Below are 23,748 nucleotides of genomic sequence, written 5' to 3'. Positions count from 1 at the left end.
AAGGAAAAACATATAATAGAAACAATATAAACCAAGAAGAGTAAAGAAACATAAAATGAAAAGCAAGGGAAAAGGGAGGAATGGAGGATTCACGCCACTACAAGGCTAGGCTAGAAGAAGCCATGGCAACCTTGAAGATGAGTGGTGTATGCCGCCACTTGCCAAGGCAAGATAAGGCTTGAAAGAACTCCACTCCCTAAGGAGGAATGCTCTCACAAAAGGTTGAAACACAAAGTGTATAATTTCTCCAAAATGTTCAACCCTTCTACAAGTGTTAGAGGTCCCCTTAAATAGACAAGTCTAGGGGCCCCTTAGCAAAACAATAAAGTAGAAGGTTACAAAAGAAACCTAGCATGTTCTAGAAAGTAGGTCAACATAGGGTGCACATGGGAGAAATTTCGTCCAAGCCTCCTAGGTGGCAAGTCTTCATGGTCAAGGCTCCTAAAGGAGGGTTCTAGAACATTCTAGAAGACTTGGTGTCCAAGATATGTGGGCCTCCCTTTTCTAGATGCTTCTAGAAAGTCTTGTTCCTTCTTTCTCTTCCTTAGGATGCCAAGTGTCTCCCATGTAGTCCTCCTCCTTTCTTATTCCTACAAAAAGCAAATTAAGGAATTTATTAGCATGTTGGTTTAAGGTTAAGCTAATCTTGGGTCAACAAGTCCACCCTTAAGTCAAGGTCAACAAGTCAACTCAAAATAGTCAACCACAACCAACTTCAAGAAATTGAAGCTAAAGAAATGCAAAATAAAGATAGAGAGGATAATGCCTTCCCTTTTGTCATGCTCCTAGTGATCCTCCTAGGGTTGGCCTCCTTGGAACTTGATGAGGTGGTCGCATCTTCATCATGATGTATATATAAATGTGTAAATACTCTTTATCGATTGGTCTGGTATGCTTGGTCTGTGTCAGTGCATAATTCCTTGGAAATCCCTAGGTGGGATTTCCGGGTCGTGCTCTAGTGGTCGGGACGTAATTCCATGGCCCCTATTAGTGGGTGTCCATGGTGGTGCCCCATCTGTATAGCTTGGTAAGGATTAAAGGTAAGATTGTATTCTGACACTCTAAGGAGTCAGTTTGTCTCATCTAGAGCGGACTGATTCCTGTGGTGAGAGTAATAGGAGGCCTAAAATTCATTAAGGACTAACCTTGTGGTGAGGGAAATTGATTCATTATAACACTTGTAACACATAGCTCGGGGGTGAGCAGCTCGGGGTGAGCAGAGGTATCCACCACAAGTGCAAACATCCGCTGAATCCAACCAGGTTATATGTATCCGGATGAGTCAAGTCGTGTCTTAGTGTATTGTATGAGAAGTCATAACATGCTTGGTTGATATATGTATATGGTATGGTGAATATATTTTGACTGTATGGATGAAATCTTTTGTGCTCTAACTTACCCTACTTTCTTTGTTGTGTGTTCTGCTGTGTGGTACTCTCTTTTGCGATGATCATCAACTTGTTGGTGTGAGTAGATGCGAGGAACACCCGTGGGCAATAGGGAGGTGGTGATTCCATTGCATAGTCCGCGTGGACTGACTTATAATTCCTTTATGAGTTTCTTTAGGGCTATGGTCCATGTATTTGTTCATCCTTAGATTTATATACTTTTGGTCAAACTCCTTATCCAATTTTCTTTTGAGCATTGTAAGGAGTTGAGTTTCAAACTCCTAGACTGCACTATTATGTTATCTTTATTGTGACGTTTCCTTTAATTTCGTGTATTAAATTAAATGGAGTGTTACACTTTTCAACTAATCGATGATCTTGTGTGTCAATGTTATTGGAATAAGTAAGATTGGAAATGAAAATCAATCTTTTATAAAAGAAAAAAATCATAAGAAAATTTTAAAATATTAGAAGTATTATGTCAGTTTTAAAATTATAAATATTAAATAAAATATGAAAATCTCTAATTGTCCTCTTGTAATTATTTCCCGCCTAAACACTTTTTTGTCAGCTAACCCGAGCGTAGTTTCTTCTATTTGCTTTTGCCCTAAAACCCTCTAAACCCTAAAACACTCCCCTTTTTGAAAATGCCGTCGGACACCGTCGGCAATGGGGCTCTGGTCCCCCTCACCGGAGATCCGCCGGCGGTATACCCTCTCCACCATGGCCTTGCCCCTCCGATTTGTCGCCTCTCCATCTCCTGGTCCCGCGGTAACACCCTCCACCTCTCCCTTTTCTCGTCCACCGCGGCCAAGGTCGTCGAAGTTAAGCTTACCAGTGAAGATCAAGAGATTCCTGATGCTCACTGGCGCCGAATTGCCTATGGCTCTGTTGCGCCCTTCGCGCTGCTTCAGAGTCGTAGGAGCTCTCTTTCCGCTCTCTTGAAGACTCCTTCTCCGTATCATTCTGATTGGTAATTGGCCACAAGTTTGGGTGCCCGCTTGATTAAATTCAATTCCGGAGAAACAGTTATTTTTATGTTATTTTTAATTATTTTTTTTCCTGTGAAGTAAAATAAAAGTGGTTCAATTTTCTTTAATAAGCTGAGGGCAGGCAAATTTTTTGTTCTAAAAACCTTTGAATGGTGCCTTTGTTTCTTCTAAGGAACAATGCTATTAAATTAGTGTTGTTAGATTCGTTCAACTCCGCTCTCTTGAAGACTCCTTCTCCGTATCATTCTGATTGGTAATTGGCCACAAGTTTGGGTGCCCGCTTGATTAAATTCAATTCCGGAGAAACAGTTATTTTTATGTTATTTTTAATTATTTTTTTTCCTGTGAAGTAAAATAAAAGTGGTTCAATTTTCTTTAATAAGCTGAGGGCAGGCAAATTTTTTGTTCTAAAAACCTTTGAATGGTGCCTTTGTTTCTTCTAAGGAACAATGCTATTAAATTAGTGTTGTTAGATTCGTTCAACTCAGCGGTTTACCCCTCTTGGTTGTTAATATGATTGAGAAATTGAAGGCACAAGTTATTTCTCTTTGTAACATTAGATTTTACTTTTAAATTGGAGGCTTCCAGTGTTTCCATGTAAGTATGTGGTGTATCAAATGTCAATGATGATCTTCAATTCTAAATTGATTATGAATGAAATTTATTTTGTAAAATTGATTTGAAGTGACGTGATTTATGTTTGGATGATTTTATTATTATAAAAGCAAGTTAGCAGTAAAACTCAGCATAAATGTTTTATCCAATGAAAGTTATCTAAAATTACTTTGGCTTAGAATCAATTCTGGACACAGTCAATTCTTCAACGTGATACTAAACACGTGAAAATGTAACTTAAAACCATGTTAGAGGGGATTTCAACATGATTTTGGAGAAACCAAACACACTTCATTTCCTTTCTAGGGTTATCAAATCTGGTTTCATTGGAAGTTTCTCACTTAATATTACATGTGTTGAATCGTGTTTTTGCTTAGGAGTTTTGTGTAAGTGTTCGTGTTGACAATAGCTTATCATGCATGTTTTACTGTCAGGTGGGAGAATGTCCTTCAGTATAGCAAGGAGATAGGTTCTCTTCTTGGGGGTTCAAAGTTGCCCCCAAGTCCTATAATTGAGGACTCAAAAACAATTGTTAAGGTGTTGTTTTAGGTTCTAAATTGTTTTACTGTGCTTACTTGAGCTGAGTCCTTGTTTGTGGGACTTACAATATTGAGAAGTCAATCACATGCTTTTAATACTTAATGTAGAGAGACGAAGAGCCAACATCTTTGAAAGCTGCATGGGAGTTAATTGAAATATTTTATGTCGACAAGCAATCTCAATCATGGCTACCTGAAAGGCTGGTTGATTGGTTAACTGTAATAATCTTCTTTTATTTTCTTGATGGGATTCGTAAATGGTTGCCTTTAATTTTGACAATGATCACTGTGCTTATTTTAGTTTACTACTGCATTGTATGACAGGATTATGACAGCCTATTTACTAGCACACATGAAACAATTCATGGCAAGCTTGTGGATTTTCAGAAAGAACTAGTCAACATACAGGTCTGGTCATAGCTCATCTGATGAATAATAATAATATCTTCTATTTGTCTATGAAGTTAAAGTATTTGGAATTTTTAAGTCTTAATTCAAGAGTCTTGAAATGGGTGAATAGATATCTCGTTTTCCCATAGAGTCTCATTCCATACGGCATTAAGTTGTCAGCATAAATATGTTCTGTGAAAACTTTTTCTGGAGACTCAAGGTTACACTGAATTTAGTTTTGCTTCACTTGATGGTATTTAGTGGATCTGTCTATTGGGTAGTAGACTCCTTTTATTAATGGTGTTTTCTAGACTTCTAGTTCTATCCTTTTGATTCTCACATCTACAATTTGCCGTGTTTAAAGATTACCTTTTCCTGGAATCTCTACTAATTATTTTGATAAATTGATTGTCATTGTGCTATAAATTGGATATTCTCTTGGACCTTAATTCAGCACTTTTGTCCCCTGTCTTAGATAGAAGGTTTTGGTCTTCTTATCCTTCTGGTAAGTTTTTTTGAGTCTGACTTGTGTAACCCATATGCTTAGTAGGGGTTCCTCTTTCAATTTGATGAACCTATTTGGAAGTACTAAGTTCTCTTCTCTATTAAGTTAATCCTATTTTGAAACCATCATTGTTAAAATAAATACCATTTGAGATTGAAAACAGAAAAAAATGCTTTAGAGATAAATCATCTCTAAGCATATTTATATATTTATAAGGGGTCCTTACATCAAAGATGCTTAGAAAAGATATGAGCAACCTATGCATAGGTGACAAATCGGTAATACAAAATAGATACGTTAACATAGGTTAACCTATTTTGACAATTTAAGCTATTCAAATATGTTAAACAATTCTGGCACTCTTTCTCTTGAATCATATAAATTGAATTCCAAGTCTCTAATGTAGCCACGTGTTGATTGTGGTCAACTCATCAGCATGTGTATACCACATGCTGCCTTCCAGTATCGGAATTGCACTTAACTGTTGCCTTTCATCTCATTGTTGTCTTTTGGGCATGTTTCTACCCTAGCCCTCTTAGTTCGTCGCATCTTGCTTGCTCCCCTAATGCGTAGGGTTTCTTCCCCTCATGACAAGGTGTTTTTTCCCTCTCTCATCATATCTTCTGGCTGTCTTTGGAATGGCCTTTACTTTTTTTTCCCTAATCCTATTGTTACCATGACAAAGCTCAATTGGAAAAATTACTTATCTTGGTTTGTGTCTATGGAGTTATCATTCCTTGGTCAAGGATGAGAGTATGATGGAAGGGGAAATATTTTTGTTGACGTTGTTATGGCGGAAACAAGTAGCTTTTATGCATTTTGGTACAAAGTCATTGCTCAAGGATATTAGAAAGACCTATCCATTATAGTGCATATTTTTGTTTTTATCTTTCAATGATACATAATAGGTCCTCGATTTCTATTACATCTTTGCATCTCTTTTTGCCCCTATTTTCTTTTGTTGTTGTGGTCTACATTAGTGCTCCGACCTATTGCGGTGGATGCACTTGAGGAAGAAGGCAGGCAAGAAGATAGGGGGAATAGCCAAATCTTTGTGTAATGTGATGTTGATTAGGTAGGTTCTCTTACAGACATTGTACTACATGATATATTTTTTTCAATAAAGGAAATATTATTTTTTGGAAAAGCAAGTTGTTAGATATTGTTAAGATTATGTTAGTTACAATATCTTATGTTAGTTACGATATTATGTGTATCTGGGTTTAGCCCATATTTTCTTCATTATAAATATATTATCCTATGTGTATTTTCTACACAAGGGGAGTTAACCCTGTACCTAGTTTTTCACTCCTTTAACACAAGTAACAAAATGTAGTTGCCCAATCAACTACTAAAGCTGAGTATAGGGAAATGATTTCTCTCACTTGTGAGCTTGTGTGGGTAAAACAATTCCTCTAGGAATTAGATTTTTGTGACATTCAACAAATGAAGATGTATTGTGATAATCAAGCAACTCTTCACAATGCTTTTAACATGTGTTCCATGAGAGGATCAAACACATAGAGACTTGTTTTCATCTCATTCAAGAAAATGTATCCAAGGAAATTGGTAGTGAGTTTGTTGGGTTGGATGATCAACTTGTAGACTTGTTGACAAAATTGTTTAGAGAATCTCATTGAATTTATTTGTTTCAAGCTTGGTGCATACATTCTGTTGCTCGAACTTAAGGGAGAGTGTTGAAATAGGTTTAGAGTAGGCTATTTGTTAGCTTTATTCAAAAGCTGTTTTGGGTAGTACCTAATTGTACTTATGGGTAACCTTTGGAAGCTCTCAAAAATATAATTTCTCTTTTGCATTATTTTCTGAAGTGACTGAAAAGGGAAAAAGGAGAAATAAATGAAATCTAAAAGACAACTATGGTCTATGGTCTTTGTATTTGAGTTTCCAACCTTGGAAATAATTGTCACTTTAGTAGGAAAACAAAATTGTGAGATAGTAACCCTGAAACTATATTTTCTTGAGCTGGCTTGTGGATGGATCAACTGGTTAACCCCAGATTTGTGATTCTGGCATTTAAGCTGCAAGTCAAGTGACTCTGAGTGCAATTTTAGGTCAAATTGTCATTTAGAAAATTTAGAAACTAAAGTAGCATCCCTGCTATGCATAACCTCATTAGTAGGAATCTTATCTTGCGCAAGTCTCCATACTAAAGCATATTTGGAATCAGGAATAATGGAATGCCAAATATTCTTTAGCCAACTATAAACAGGACCAGTTTAGCATACAAAAAACAGTATGCATCCTTGGAACTAAAATTCCATTAGTAGTGTTTTCCAACTTGGGAGAATCTTAAACCTCTATCTTTGGTATTCTAATTTTATATATATGCCTGACAATGTCCCTATGGCTGTCTTGAATAACTATGGGAATAAATCAGCTACCCCAAAAAAATGAAGTCTGCCACAATGAATGTAAAGAACTATGTAAGGATTGATGAAATCATTTTTATTTTTATATTATTCTAAACATTAAACATACAAAATATATATAATATGTATAATCATTTTTATATCATCATTTTGCTTTTTATATTATTCTAAACATTAAACATACACAATATATATAAGTTTTGTAGATTGGTTCTGTCAGCAACTTCAAATGGATACTACATTGCTACATGAATATCGCATGATACCTATGGGGTGACACTCTGAAAAATTTTTGCTCCTACAAACGCATTGCACTGTCTGTTTATTGGATTGGCATGAAAAAAGTGATAACGTTTTTTTTAGCTGCATGTCCTATTTGTTAGTAGAATAAGTACTAAGCATCTTCTCCATAAGGTCTTCTTCAACCACTTCCTATTCACATGGCAGCATGGGAAGATATAAGCATGGATTTTAAAACAAGTCTTGACGACAAGAGATGAAGCACTCGGGTAGTTGAAATTTCATTTGGAAAGAGCTTAAGGACAAATGGCTAAATTCACTAACCGACACAAGAAAATTTCGAAGATCAAAGTTTGTGATTGGGTATATCTTAAAATATTTCCTCAAACAAGTATCCATGCCCACAAGACTACACCTAAAGTTGTTTGCATGTTTTTATGGCCCATACCTTGTCCTCAAACAGGTGGGATCCGTGGCTTACAAATTACAACTTTTCGAAGATGCCCAGTTTTCCATGCCTCAATTAAAATTAGCGGTTGAAAATCATCATGTGGAGAAAGAGCTGCCAGTTAATGTTCAGGGCTAAGTTTGGGTTTGTTTTCCAAACCAGATTTTGGATAGCAGGATGAACCAATACATCAAGTATTGGTGCAATGGCAAGAGGGGGCTCCAGAAGCAAGAATGTGGCATGATATTCCAACAATACGCTACTAGTTTCCTGAATTTAGCCTTGACGACAAGGTTGTTTGTTTCAGAGGCAGTGTGTAATGATAAGCAAGTGAAAAAGGAGGGGGATCTTGAAAGTTTATGGTAGAAGAAAAAAATTAAAGGAATCAGGGGAACAATAAATGAAGTCGTGGAACAATGAGTGTATGCAGTACTATTGGTGGGAAAGTGGGGAAGAGGTGGAAGTGGTGTTTTCGGTTGGGAGTTGGTCTCTACAATTAAGACCAATCAGATCCTTTGAGGGACACGCTTTTACTTTAGAATTTTGAGTTGTAAACGAGTGTTAACTTTTGTGAAAGGAGAGAGCTCCTTTGTATTCGTTTTCTGTTTTCTTTTTCCTAAGCAATAAAGATAGAACGAACACCAATTTTATTAAGCAGTGCTTTGGGTTTCTGTTTTCCTCGTCTCTTTCTTTTATCTTTTGTTCGAGTATCCTATCAGAATTTTGATTCAATATTCCCTCTAAAACATCTTACTGATCAACAAATCTATGGCTTCAGATGCAACATCAATGCAATATTAGGTCTTCTTACCTTGTGTGAAGACCCTTTTGCTATTTGCTATTGAGATATCAATATATATAATCACAGTTTTAGTGTTTGTTTGGAACTTATACTGAGCTATTTCTCTATTCTTTGTATTCCAAAAGAATCTACCTCAACAAATATGGAATAGTCTTAGTCTATTACTTTTTATATCATCCCTCATGTTACCTAGCATGTTTTTTGTTTAGCTAATGTCTGTAGCCAATGTGTTTGATCAATTTCTTCAACGATGAGAAAATAAAATTACAGAATCTGTTTGTGCAGGTGATTGAGGACGATTCCAGATATTGGGAATTATTATCATCTGCATTGTCTGTTGGTTGGCTCGATATTGTGGTAATGTTACTGCATTTCTGACATTTTTCTTCGACATATATTTCCTTTTAAATAATGACTTTTATATTAAGTTGCTTTTTACTTGTAGGTGAAGATGCTGCGGTTGCATGGATCCTACCAATTAGATCAGCTCAGTAAACGGGAGGTTGGCATGACAATTATGAAAATATTATTATATGAAAGAGATGAATTTTACACAATTTTCTTTCGGTAATTTTGTAGTTCGTATGTTACTTTTTCCTGGTAAAAATCTGTTTTTTATTATTGCCCGTGGTTGAAGAATACTCAACTAGATTCAAATCTCTTTGATACTTTGATCCTTTATTGCTTGTTCTGGTTTTTGTTATTAGAATTTTTTTTTTCTTAACCACTAAATATTCCCCTTATCTTCATCAATAATAGATGACTATTATCTCAATCTTTAGTGTTGTGAGCCTTGTATATGCGAGCATTAAAGGGAGTTTCTTATCTAATTGTAATACACCTAAACATAATATACTTGTTAAAAGATTTATATCCTAGTAGGTGCTTCCTTTATACTAGCAGACCTTGGTAATACCCACATGTTTTTTTTTTTTTTTTTATCACAACAAAAGGTTCAAGAACCTATTGCTCTGATCTAAATGTCTCATTTTAATTTAGCTGAGGTGTGTATCTCCAAAATGCCTCATTTTAGTAGAATTTGTATGCAAAATCAGAGTGCCACAGTTTTGGAATCTTTAGGTTTGTTGTGGGTGTTCATGACTGAATAAACTTAGGTGATGTTTTGATAACCTCCGTAGTCTTTGAGATACTAGTGAAGAGTCTGTTCATAGATTTTTCTTTCGTGTTGTAAAATGTTTCTGTTTTCATGTAGAGACTATCTCCTTGATTAATATTCTTTTAACAATTCTATCTTGAATTGCGTATAAGGTTTGAAATAGGTCAAGTTGTCTATAAGGAGCCCATGGATTATTTTTATCCACTTTAACCAAGCCTATTGGGCTTGATCTAGGCTCCTAGTCCTAAGATTAAAAAAAGAGAGAAAATATATTTTGGAGGGCATGAAAACCCCATCTAATGATCTTCTATTTATAATGATAGAAATTTGATACAAGAGGAGATGGAAGATCAAAAGTCCGCAGTAGAGACCTAGGTACAACTACAGACCTAGGTACAAAACTAGAGACCTAGGTACAAAGTGAGGTACAATTGAAAGAGGTTCCCAATGCACTACTCTACTTAGACTTAATAATTACTCTAACATAATCATATTTCATAATTACTCTATCACTCCCCTCAAGCTGGACCATACAAATTGTATGTACCAAGCTTTGAACAAAAGAACTCAATCTGAAGTTTCCTTAAGGACTTGGTCTACATATTTGTAAGTTGGTCATTTGACCCAACAAATTTAGTACAAATTTCCCTTGACAACAATTTTTTTCGAATAAAATGGCAATGAATTTCTATGCGTTTAGTCCTCTTGTGAAATACTGGATTTGATGCAATGTCGAGAGTAACTTGGTTGTCACAATACATCTTCATGATCTGGATTTCCCATATGTTAAGTTCTTGAAGGAATTGTTTTACCCATATAAGTTCAGAAGTAAGAGATGTCGTTGCCCTATATTCAACTTCAATAGTTGTTCGGGCCACTACATTTTGCTTCTTACTTTTATAGCTAACAATATTTCCTCCGAGGGAAACACAATATCTCAACTTGTATACTTATAAGAGTATATCTCATGAAAATTCAACAAAACAAATAAAGATCCATGAACCCAAATGAAATTGTAGCCACACCTAAAAAAAAAAAGCCACAAATTAAATTGAAGCCATAAAATGAAAACAAAATCTTATTAATTTGAAGCCACAAAATAAATGTGGAATGCTAGTTAAATTAAGCCACAAAATGAAAACAAACCCTAATCAAAAGCAAAAGCAAAGCCCCATAAAAATAAAACCATAACTAAATTAAGGCACAAAATGCTTTTCAAATGCATAGCCCCAAAATGGAAACCCTTCCTGAAGGAGGAGAAGGCGATACTATGCGAGCCAAACCCGACGACATGGTGAGGTTGGGTGACAAAAGGGGATGGCACGATGAGGGCCCAACACAAGGTAAGAACACAATGTGAAGTGAGAACATGACAAAATGAGGCAGTGAGTCGTAGTTAAAGGAGAGCATAGGGGTGATGATGACGATAATGACTAAATTTGAAAGATGAATGTCCAGGTATGAAACATAAAATCTAAATCACGGGAGTAAATGAAATGACCCATATGTGACCATTTTCTAATTCTCATACAATGATTTGGAATAATACAAAGTGTTGTTGATCATCTTTTGTTCTATTGTTCTTCCCAAGGATGTATCTATCTCATTTTTTATATGGATGACATTGTTATCACATGTAGTGATAAGGAGGGTATTGTACAGCTAAAACAATATCTTACTTAAAAGTTCCAAACAAAATATCTTGGACATCTGAGGTATTTCCTTGGTATAAAAGTGGCACAATCCAAGAATGGTTAGGCCATGTCTCAAAGAAAGTATGTTCTTGATATTTTAGAAGAAACAATGATGATAAATTCTAAGCTTGTAGATACGCAAATGATTCCAAGTGTCAAACTTGTACCTGACCAAGGACAACCTTTTACTTATTCTAGGAGATAGAAAAGCTTAATTGGTAAGATAAATTACCTCCTAATGATCCATTTTGACATTTCCTTTGTAATAAGCATAGTATGTCCATTTTTAAGCTTTCCTTTTCAAGATCAATGGGATGTAGTGATGTGGATCCTGAAATATATTAAAAAGGCTCTTGTAAAAGACCTCATTTATGAAGATAAAGGAAATACTCAAATTGTTGGATATTGTGATGCTAACTAGGCTAAGTCACCAAGTGATAGATGACCCACTTCAGGGTATTGTGTTCTTGTTGAAGGTAATTTAATATCATGGAAATGTAAGAAATAAAATGTTGTGGTAAGGTCAAGTGCAAAAGCAAAATACTCATGTCTAAAAACACACCTCAAATAGCTTAAATTTGAAAAAAATTCCCAAATTTACCTTGTACGTGACAACCAAGCAACATTACACTTTGCCTCTAATCTATCTATGAGAGGACCAAACATATTGAGGTGGGTTGTCATTTTATAAGAGGAAAGCTCGAGTCTAGAGACATTATCACTACATTTGTCAACTCTAATGAATAGTTGGCTAACATATTCACCAAATTTCTTAGATGATTGATGATCGATTGATGATCGACTATGTCTGCAGCAAGCTAGGGACATATGACCTATATGCTTTAACTTGAGGGGTAGTGTTATAATTATAGAAATAAGGAGGTGATCCTTTATAGTTGGGGAAATATTAAAATAAGGAGTTGATTCTCTATATAAAGGAATACTTGGAATGTGTGTGTGTGTATATATATATATATGTATATATTATTAGGAATTTCTTGATTTATTCCCCGTATCATATTGTTCATTAGTGGATATCAAATCTTCTCTATTAATTTTATTAATTTCTTTTTACCAATATAAATAGAGCAACCCATGGCCTCTTGGAAACATATAGTTTCATCTCAATTTTTCTCTCTTCCAAAGAGTTTAACATTCAACAACGCCATTTTTATGATGAGTGTGTGGGTAAATGAGGGAATGAAAATACCTTTAGATTTTATAAAAGTACTCTAAAAGGGAGAAGTTTTCCACCCTAATCAATTTGAATAGCTTTAAGGGGTTTGTTAAAGTATAATTCAGCCATATATTTAAATTGTTGAAAACTAGAAAGAGCTTTAAATTTTTGTTTAAGCAAATATATTCAAGTAAACCGATATTAGGTGTCCTCAAGTGAAATTTTGTAAGAAAAAAAATAGATGAAGAACAATCTGCAGATTGATATAGTTAACGAAGCTTGAGAAGAAAGTTCATGGGCATGGCCATTCATCAATGAGAACAAAAAGGCATAGAAGTTTTATTTGAAAAGGGTATATCACGATTTCAAAGAACTATAAGTATAACTTTAATATTTGGATGTCTTAGTCTAAGATGTCAAGTATAAGCATTCATAGTAGTACAAATATTTGAAAATGTAGTGTCTTTGTCTTACGTTCTCTTAACTTCGAGTTGCATCTTTGACTTACGTTCTCTTGATGATTCTTGATAAAAGTTTGCTTTATTAATATCTTTTTGCAAAGTCTATTCTTCTGGTCTTGTTAGATACATATCCATGCGTTGAATATAGAGAGAATGAGATTTGAGATTAATTTTCCTTGTGTATAAATCACACATAGGGTAATCTATTTATAATAGAGATGTACAACTAAAAAGAGTAACTAAAAATAAATAGAGTAAATTGAAGATATTGTTTGATATTGTGATTAACAATATCAAACAATATCTAACACCATGTAATATATATTGACTTCTTAAGGTCTTGCAAGATATAGTTGACTGAAGATGTGATTGATACAAACAAAGAATTAGAGGGGCAAATTAGGAAGGCCCAAAAGGTGCATGAGAAGAAGAAATGGAAACCCATTGCATTGCATGTGGTCCACAGGCAAACGCACTATGATTCTGTTCTAACAGAATGGTCTACATGTCTATTTGGAGAGAGAAATAGGCAATGAGAGTATAGGAGAGAGTTTGCGTTTTTGGTGAAGGGGGAGCTGGTTTTTGGGTAGCAACAACCAGATTTCTGGATTGGGTCTTTTGGTAAGAGGAACACTTTTTCCTCTTTGTTTTGGATACTGAAATAATACGAGGGATTTTCTTCTCTTATTCATTACTGTTTCTTGGTTCTTATCAGAGATGTATATTAGAGAGAATCATTTACTGATGACTTGATTGTCTAGTGCTTCGTGTTTTGACTGTATCATACGCCTGCTAATAACATGATCTTTGTAACTTGTCTAATGCAAGCTTGTGTGCTCTTTGCTTCTTGTACTTCAACCATGACTAGTACCATCAACAAGCACTTCCTCTTTGGCATGATTAAGTATCATCTTGGACTTTTGCGTGTTGCTTGTTGCACACTAGATAAAGTATATCAAACACACCAAAACTGCTTTGTTTGTTATAATCAAAACCTGAGTATCTAATGGCAGGACTTAAGGTATTAAGAGTTTCATCTTATGAGAGCTTTATTAGTCTTCGTCATAACAGTTTTATGCTACAGCAATGGTTTCTCTTGTTACAGCAGTGGTTTCTGTTAGACTGGTGATTAGTGTAATGTAACTATTTTGTTAGACAGTTACAATTAAATTGTAACTATGTCTGTATATAATCTTTGTCAACAGTGTCTTGTATTCATCTTGTATCCTTTACCCATGTTTTTACCCTTTTCATAATAATAAATTAGTGGATTAGTTTTCGAACACTGCTATATGTCATGATTTTTTCTCACTCTATCATTTTTTCTTACAGTTAGAAAATGGACTTGTAGAGACTGTTGCTACTGTTATTTCCAAAATGCCTCGATTGCGCCCTGAATCTGTTGGAAAATTAGGTGAATTCTATAAATCCAAGGCTGACTTTATCAAGGTATTTCCAGGTTCCATTTTATTTTAAGATGTACTATTACATTGTGCTTCTTCTCATGAATATGCTGTTGTGTATTTCTATTTTATAGTGCTGGGAAAAATGGAGGTCACAAATTACAAAACTGGATTGCAGTCCATTCTGGATTCAATGTGATAATCAGCAAACTGTTGATGGCCTGAGGAATTTGCTACAAATTATGCTGGGTAACACTGACAGTCTCTGCATGGCTACATGTTTTTGGATTGAATTATACATTTCTCATTTTCTATACATCAGGCCATTTACAATGGTATGTTCAATCTACATATGCAACTATTAATTTTACAATTTATTTTTACTCTTACTGTTGGCTTAAATGATTCCTTTCTTGTATTACCTGTTAATTAAATGGACCTTAACATAACATTGTATATCCCGTTCTCTTCTTCTTTTGCTAACAGGGCATAGAAAGCATGAGTAATTTGGCCCAGAAATGCATCCAGTTAAAACCACAATCTAATACCCATAGGTTGGCAGGACTTATGGTTGGAATTCTCGAGGAAAATACTGAGGTGTTTATTCGACTTTTACTGTCAGTTCCCCTTCATGTTTTTAAAAATTTTGGCCCTGCTACTGCATATTTTTCCCAGTTATTCTGTTATTTGATTCAATTCTTCCTTCTAAATTTTAAACATGAATGAGCATTTTGCAATGTCTCAGGTTGTTTTGGCCGAGTGTTCCAGAGAATTTGGCCCTTGGTGAGATGCTTGCATTTGATTAGCTTATGTTGCTTTCAAAATAATCGTTTTATCAAAACTCTAGACAATTATGCATAGTTTCTCATGTAGTTTGGTTTGATGATAATGGCACGTGTATGTGCTATGTATCAATAAAATAGGTTGGTGGCACATGCTATAGAACTGTTGACTGCAGGGAGTGAGCAAGCAGAGGTTCTTCTGCATGAGGAGCGATATAACCTGGGGGGAATCAGCATAGTGGAACTACATCGGCTTGTATATGCTCAAATTCTATCATCACATGCATTGACCTGGCAGGTAAGTATAGCTACTTCTGCATGAATATCCTTTTAATCTGACCTCAAACTAATGAATCATGATTACATGAATGTCTTAATTCACATCATAATTTGCTGTTGCACATAGATAAACGTCTTGGATTTTGACATATATGGTTGATAGATTGAAGTAAGGATGATACCAATGTCTCAAAATAAACAGGATTTAGCAATACCAAGAGACCAAAACAAGCTTTATGAAATGGAAGTTTTTTATGAGATTAGAGTTTGATGAAAATGATAATGTTATTTGAGCAAGTAATCTGTTTGTGCTCTTATGGTCTAATGTTTACATATCTGCAGATAGCTCCAATATATTTATCATCGTGCGTGAAGCAAGGAATGGGCTTGTTAGAGAATTTATTGTATAGGCAATCTGTTCAACACAATAATGTGCTGCTTAAGGTAACTGTTTTAGCTTCTTAGTGTTTGTTACTATCTGTTTGCAAGTATATTGTTGATATACTTTTGAGTGACAGCCATATACTTGCTACTCTTGTAGAACATTGAGATATGCCGGTTGTATGAGCTTGACGGTATTAGTTCAAACATCATGAAGGTAACTTGCAGATCTTGATTGTGTGTCTGGCTTGAGTGTTAAAAAACCTTCCACTGTTCTTTTTACAATATGCACTAGAACACTTGAACTATGTAAGAAAATAAATAATTTTGTTGTTGATATCAATCACACGAATTACATTCTCATCATCTCTATCTGTAGTTATCAAAACCCTTGAAACAGGAAGTAAAAATATGCTGATATAAATCAGAAGATTTTGTAGATATATTTTCCTAATTACTATGGAGATATTGAGACTATATTTTATGCTAATAATCTGCTGTTCACAACAAGAACTGACCTGCATAAGAAATATGTAGATTGCTGGAGTATACCACTGGAAGCATGGTCATAAGGGTGCTGGGGTATTCTGGCTTCAACAAGCCCAAGATTCTAGTTGTCTTGATAGGATTGCCCAACAGTTATTTGATTCTGTTGGAAAGTCAATATCTGATGAAAGCTTCAAGGTAGTTCTCATAATACTCCAATAAACAACTTACTGAAAGTTTTTCATATATATTAGTTTATTCCTATTTCTGAATTTGTTTTCTTCATAATTATTTAGACTTCTAGTTTTTTCCATTCTCTTACAGCAATGGGAAGGCATGATTGAACTACTGGGTTCTGAATCTAAGCCTGCTGGGGGTCTTGAATTTTTGCACAAGTATGAGTGTGCTATTCAATGCATTTTCTTGTTTCCTTGGCTTTGTCTAGTTATATATTATTTTCGTAGTTCTTGCATTTATTAAATGTTATATAAATATCAGGTATAGGGATTTCAAGAAATCCCTTCAGAAGGTATCTGGTGGAAAATCAACTGAGCTAGCCAGGCAAGCTGTAGGCTCCCTCATGCTGGTATTGCTCACACTTCTGTGATTACTTTCACTATGGTAAAATTGTGTACTGATTGTACAATCTATTCTTTTCACTTGTTATTATCTGATCTAGTTGGCAACACCTTGTGATAAGCACCCAAGCACTTGGGAAAACCATCCTCAAAAGCTAGTTGTTAAGGTGGAGGACCAATGACTTAAATACACATATTACTCATTGTGAGAGTTACACACCCATAATAACCAAGTCCCGATCATAGCACTGTCCTAAGAACCGAAATCTAAGCTACTTTACTTTCATTCGATGACTTTTCATTCAACTATCACATTGATTAGAACAATCCACCGGTCATAATCCTTTGTGGTAGCCCTTTTTGAGACACCAATGATCAACTTTATAGCAGTTGGTGTAACTCTTGACAGTGATAGCATGAATTGCAAACTTTGTTGATTCATAGGGAATATCTCCTTTCGAGACTGACACACTTTAACTTGAAAGTGATCTGAATCAGCACTCTTGATATTTTGAGAGTTTTGATACACCCGTTAACTTCTAATTCTGCAAATGTTTCCCAATAGAATCTCTATGTGAGTAATTGATTTACAATTTATAACAGAAAACTACCCGTAAGTGGGACCATCCAGCCATGACACAACATTCTAAAGTACACTTTCTTAATCATAGGTCTGCTATCAATTTATCCCCCCAAAGCTTTGATCTTATCTCAAAGGGAAATGAATGGAATTTTTTTTTTACTTAAGACTGAAAATATAAGCAAAAGAACTTACGAGATTGATTATCTCTTAGATGATCTTTGTTATTTATAGAAGAAAATTACATTAGGAATATCTAGGTAATTAATGCTAGCAACTCATAGGTGGAACATATATTGATTTTTCAATACAACTGTTAATTACCTAAATTAAATACCTATTCTAGAAACTACATATATTTAATACATATTCTTATAGTCTCCCTCAAGTTGGAGCATACGAATTGTATGTACCGAGCTTGAAACAAATAAATTTAATCCGAGGTCCCCTTTAGGATTTTGTTCACATATATGTAGGTTGACCATTGAATCTGACGAACTAAGTACAAATTTCCTTTACAACTTTTCTTGAATAAAATGATAATCAAGTTTTGTGTTTAGTCCTTTTATGGAATACAAAATTAAAAGCAATGTAGAGAACAACTTGGTTATCACAATACATCTTCATTTGTTGAATTAAAACAACAATCTATACAATCTATACTTCACAGCCAATGCCAACCAGTGTAGTAAGTATCATACAATTCACGATACGAATTGTACGATACGATACAGCCCCTCCGCGATACGAATCGTGAGATGTATCGTTTCTACTCCCGAATCATAAACGTATCGTACGATACAAGTGCGAATCGTAAGAATCATGATTTGATTTGCGATACAAAATTACCCCCAAATTAAAACCCTAAATTTCCCCCCTGACAATTTATCCCCAATTTAAAACCCTAAATTTGACCCCCTTTATTTTATTCACATTGAAACTCTCTCTCTTCGAAACATATTAACGTTAAAGAGCGAAGCTGTGTTCTCGACCTCTCGACTTTTGCTTGCACTCTGGTGGTCACGGGGTGGTGCTGTGGTGGTCGCACAGTGGTCGTACAGTGGTCGCGAGGTGGTTGTGCGGTGGTTGCGAGGTGGTGGTTGTGTTTCGTCTTGCGAACGCTGTTCATCTTCTGTTTGTGTGTGGTGATTCTGTGGTGGTCGTGTAATCTGTGGTGGTGTCGCGGTGGTTCTGTGGAGGTCGTGCGGTGGTTCTGTGGTGGTCGCACGGTGGTTCTGTGGTGGTGCGGTGGTTTGGTATTATGTGCGAGGGAGTGTGTTTTGACGTTTCTGGGTAGTGGATTTTTCATTTGTGCAGTTGCTGAACTTCAAACATGAGTAAATCAAGAAGGGAGGTCGATATTACTTGGAATTACTGTGATAGTGTTCTACCAAATAGGCTACAAGTTAAATGCAAGTTTTGTTCTCACACTTGTTGGGGTGCTATAATAAGAATGAAACAACACCTTGCTGGAACAAAAAAAGATGTCATTCCATGTTGTAGTGTCCCTGACGATGTGAAAGAAATATTTGTGAAGATGCTAAAAGGTAAAGAAAAAAAGACAGAGGATGGCAACTTTGATTGTGGAGGAGACTTATCAAAAGAAGTGACAAAGGGAAAAAATGATCTTCAACAAATGACAATCAATGCATCATATAAGAATAGAGAAGATGTAATTAGAGAAATTTGCAACTATATTTATGGCAATGCATTGCCATTTGACCTTGTAAGGAGCCCTCTTTTTATACAAATGTTGAAGGTTGTTGGAGACTATGGCAAAGGGTTAAAAGCTCCTACTTATCATGAGGTAAGGGTTTCATATTTGGAAAAAGCTATGGATAATGTTCAACAATGTCTAGAAAAGTATAAAACTGATTGGGAAAAATGGGGATGTACATGGATGTGTGATGGATGGATAGATGATAAAGGAAGATCATTGACTAATTTTCTTGTTAACGGTCCAAGTGGGACTGTTTTTTGAAATCTATTGATACTAGTGATGTCATTAAATATGGGAAGAAAATGTTTGAGTTGTTGGATAACATGGTGGAGGAAATTGGAGAGGAGCATGTTGTCCAAGTAGTTACTGATGGAGCTTCTAACCTTGTGGCAGCTGGAAGAATGTTAATGGAAAAAAGAACCAAATTATTTTGGTCCCCATGTGCAGCACACTGCCTTGATCCGGTTCTTGAAGATATTGGAGAGCTTCTGGTATTTTACAATACTATTAGCAATGCAAAGAAAATCACCACTTACTTATTTAGGTCGAGGAAGAATGAGAGAGACAGGAGCCTCTCAACCAAAGTTGAAACCAATAAACAAGGACAAGGTGATTTAACGAGCCTTGTGGAGAAGATGCGAAGTTGTTCCAGTGACAAAAAAGGTAGCTGACGCTAGTTGATGGTGGTTGGCTCTGGATGGTGAATGGTGGCCGACAACGAATGATAGACCGTACAATGGAGGATAATGGTGGACAACCACAAAACTCGTGGAGCGGGATCGACCCACTCTAATACCAAAAGACTGAAAATATGAGAAAAAGAGCTTAAAAGATTAATTATCTCTCAACTGATCTTTGTTATGTGTAGAAGAAAATTTCATTAGGAATATCTAGGTAGTTAATGCTAACAACTCAGGTGCAACATATAGAAGCTTTCCAATACAATTGCCTACATTAAATACCTATTCTAACAACTATATTTAATACATATTCTAACATTTTGAATGTCTACAAACTGTTCATACAAATCTCATAAGAATGAAGATGTTCCCGACAAATGAGGACTTCTGTTGCTCCCTGATCCCCATACCTAACAACTAACACATGCTACATGGGGTTGTAAACCCCATTCCTATATTGGTATTGTTTCACTGAAGTTGTTCCCAATGCCTTTATCAGTAGGTATACATGGAAAATAAGATGGATGTGTTTGAAGTGCACCCATGGTCCCCTTTATTTTGGGTTGTGTGTAGTGCTCTCAAGTTGTGCTGTTACCTTTGTTCAATCTTCACTGTTGGTATCGCACTATATCCACTAGGCTTGACATTGTTTTCTCTAAATATTTTTTATCTGTTGTTTTAAGAAGAAATGGCCCATTGGTTGATGATCACTTGTGTTCCCAATGCATTGGGCTGAATGTCTCTCGTCCTTACTAATCTAGTTATTAGCCATAACATCTTCACAAGCTCAAGGTATACCATCTAGTGTCTTGTGAAGAAGTCCTTTATGGTAATGTAGAGCCAAGTCCCCAAGGTCCTTTACGCCACACCGTGCAAGAGACGATGTAGATCAACTCCTCTAACATCAAGGTTGTCAGTGTTGAGCTCAACCTTGTGTTGGATGGGTCCATCTTCAATCCTCCTTAGGTTGCTCATCATGACAATGCTGATGGACATGATAGTGGTGAATGATTTCTTGCTTGAGAAGCTTTATGACAATACTTCTTTTAATGCATGTCAATAGTGTTTGAAAAAGACTAACCACCTTATTACCTAGTTGTAGCTTTTATTGAGGGATAAAAGGGGTTATTTGGGCTTTTGCCCATTCTAGTGTGACCATAAGTCATTAAACACTATATAGAGGAAGCATGAGCAATGTTTGACTGTCTTTACTACCTACAAATTGTAGATTTACTGTTCCTTTTGAACACGATCTCTTATTAAACGCTTGTTGAATACCCTAATCTTTTTTACTTTTCTACTGTTAGTTGTACTTCAGTGGAAGTGGTCTGTTGGAAATAATAAAGTTGGCTGAAGGATTGGCTAAATTATTTTAATAACTCTTTTAGACTTTTATTCACTATTTGAATTAGAAATGACAATGAAAGTAAAGACCTAGGAGGGTAAAATTAAAATACTAATAGAGTATAAATGATTTGATGTTTGGATGGATAGTAACAAAAAATATTAGAATTTGGTATTACTATCCTAGTTTTATCCTATGAATTCCCCCCCACCTAGTTGCATCCAAACAAAAGTGTATCGTGAGATGTAATTGACCAGTTTATACGAATGAATAGTGAATGTCCCAAAGAATGACAATAGAAGATATAGATCGGATTGGCTAACTAAAGAACTTTGTTTAAACTTAAAATTAAACACGTAGTTAGAAGACATTAACTTAGGAGTTGTTTTTTAGAATGAAGAAAGGAAAAGAGCCCAAAATGAGAGCTGCACAAATGCAGCCTTCACTTTCAGTTGTTCAAACATTGATCCTTGTACTTTCATTTTGATCTCTTATCTGAGATCCATGAGTTGGGAACTTTGTCAATAACTATTCTATTCGTTCACTAAATTCTGATCAAGTTCTATCTGTCAGCTTACTACAAAATATGATACGATTCTTCTCATTCTGTAGCTTATGAAAAATCCATCGACTCCTCAGCGCTTTTGGCTGCCTCTTCTGTATGACTCGGTGAGTTATTTTATGTTGTTCATTATATTGCGTTAATATGTAAATTGTAACCTCTTAAGATACCTTTCATAGTCTTATTGAAGGTTAAGCAAGTTTTCTGTACCTCCAAAATGGGTTAGTAATGAATTTCGTACTTCTAAATTTTTTGATGTTTTTCTTGATATCAAACATTTACTAAATATATAAATTTGGTCCTAGCTGTAATTTTATTGTTCTTGAATTCACAATGTTGACATGCAACCATCCTTGTCAGATATGTACTGATATGTAGATGTTCAAAAGTAACAATAAATCTGAGGAGTAGAAAATTCACATATTTATTAAATGTTTGTATAAAATGTACCGAAAAATTATAGCGGTACCAATTTTAGTATGGGGCAATTTTGGAGGGACTAAACTTCTTTAACTCCTTTATCATTATGCATGAAGTGGACCCCCAATGAAAATCATTGTGCTGAGATGAGATGACTGCAACAATAATAAAATTGATATTTTGAAGTATATGTAGCTCACCCATTTTTTAACCGTAGAAGTTGTGGAGAAAGGTCTATTGAGAGCCTTCTGTACATCAGTGTCAGAAGGCTCCCTGCTAAGCGAAGTTGTGGAGAAAGGTCATTGTATGCAGCCAGCATATACAAAGATGCTATCTCCAAATATGAACCATTGTTTCTGTTGAATTTCGTCCTCAAATCCAGTTTCCACTAAGCTTCTCATTAATATTCCTTTTAGAAATGCCATTTAACACATGCTTTAACTGCAAGTTTTTTTAATTCTTCTGTGGTGGCTCTCCGCATATTGTATGCTTATTATTTATGTTTCTACCATTAGTATCCTATTTCCTATTTCCTCCTTCATAACTAGTCCTTTTCGTTGACTCATTCACCATTTAAATATATATAAATAATTCCACACTTGCTTTCCGGAGATTATGTAATTTTCGTTAATTCAAGCTATGGTCTTTCCTGATTTCAAAGCATTGAATATATTAAGTTTTTGGCACATACCATTAGGAAATTTATATTTGCAATCATATATTTTAGTAATTAATATTTTCGTCGCCATTGCCTATGTTTTATGGTTGATTCTCTATCTTTGATTTTTGCATTACATATATTTGTATTCCGTGCATATTTAAATGCTCAATACGTTCCAGCTGTATATTTTACTTATGGCTGTATTGTTGTATTGTTTGTTTTCTTTGGGACAGTTAAAGCTGCTGAATTGGAAGGATTGCCCTATTTTAGGTGTCTCCGAGACCAATCTTCTGCTGAACAAACTTCAAGATTTATCTCTGGCGAAGCTGCGCCCCTACTATACTGAGCCTAGCTTACCCCCCGATGCGCTAAGCTCTATTAGGCTGGCTTTAGCTACAAATCTTGGTCGTGCCATACTCGATGAATGATCTCACCATTATATGTTAGTGGGTGAAGACTATCGACATCATGCAAACCAAACAAGGCAAGTGGAAGAGGTCGTATATTGCTATTTTTCAGTGGTTGTCCCTGTAAATTTGTATGGAAATAGGGCATTTCGGGCTTTGGTTGTATGCTTATTTTTCAGTTAAAGAATTATAGCGACTATTTTAGCGGGAATTTTAACCCTTTTGTTTATATTTCCAAGAATTAAAATCTTAGCTTATCAGGTACAGTTTGATCAATTTTACCTTTTATAACAATCCAGCGACTGCAGTGCATTATAGTAAAACCAGATAAGCGAAACGGGCAAAGTTACAAATGGCTAGAATTAATGTATCTTTCATATCAAGAAGATTAGCTGCCTCTAAAAGGTTTTGTATAAATTTAGGCTTCATGACATGGTTGGATAACTATTCAGAAGTTCATTTAAAAGAAAAAAAAGAGAAAAATCAATGAAATAAGTTTTTTTCAATAGTTTAAAATCAATAGTCCTTTATCAAATCCTTTGGATGATTCTGGGATGATTACTAAGAGATACTTTTACAGCCCCATAACTTTCATCTGCGCCATCATAGCAGTGTAAAATACCAAATTTCCACATGTTGTTTGTCCTTCATATGTTTCCTTCTCTCGTTCCTTTTGCTTGTCTTAGTCCCTACATCTCTCACATTT

The 23,748-nt window shown here is 35.3% G+C and overlaps 1 protein-coding gene across 3 annotated transcripts; it reads left to right on the top strand.

The window, feature by feature from the left end:
* The first annotated feature begins 1,963 nt into the window (after positions 1-1,963).
* On the top strand, positions 1,964-23,336 carry LOC114195201 (nuclear pore complex Nup85-like protein). Of its 3 annotated transcripts, none has more exons than XM_028085592.2 (18): positions 1,968-2,361; positions 3,430-3,532; positions 3,643-3,753; positions 3,859-3,942; positions 8,595-8,666; positions 8,755-8,811; positions 14,091-14,207; positions 14,296-14,496; positions 14,648-14,758; positions 14,907-14,944; positions 15,085-15,241; positions 15,565-15,666; positions 15,764-15,820; positions 16,141-16,287; positions 16,414-16,484; positions 16,588-16,675; positions 21,605-21,661; positions 22,869-23,336. In XM_028085592.2, exons 1-18 carry the CDS (start codon positions 2,036-2,038, stop codon positions 23,061-23,063), a joined length of 2,094 nt encoding a protein of 697 aa, XP_027941393.1. In that variant the 5' UTR covers positions 1,968-2,035; the 3' UTR covers positions 23,064-23,336. The 3 variants fall into 3 exon arrangements, with proteins under 3 accessions (XP_085521777.1, XP_027941393.1, XP_027941394.1); XM_028085593.2 differs by lacking the exon at positions 1,968-2,361 and adding an exon at positions 2,511-2,633; XM_085665651.1 differs by lacking the exon at positions 22,869-23,336 and having other exon boundaries at positions 1,964-2,361; positions 16,588-16,710; positions 21,605-21,619.
* The last annotated feature ends 412 nt before the right edge of the window (positions 23,337-23,748 follow it).

This window comes from Vigna unguiculata, chromosome 8 (genome assembly GCF_037176805.1).
Source record: "Vigna unguiculata cultivar grain cowpea cultivar isolate G323 ecotype 2 chromosome 8, ASM3717680v1, whole genome shotgun sequence".
In the NCBI taxonomy this organism is placed as follows: domain Eukaryota; kingdom Viridiplantae; phylum Streptophyta; class Magnoliopsida; order Fabales; family Fabaceae; genus Vigna; species Vigna unguiculata.
Note: the sequence above shows the minus strand (reverse complement) of the source record. Positions and strands in the feature narration are given on the sequence as shown.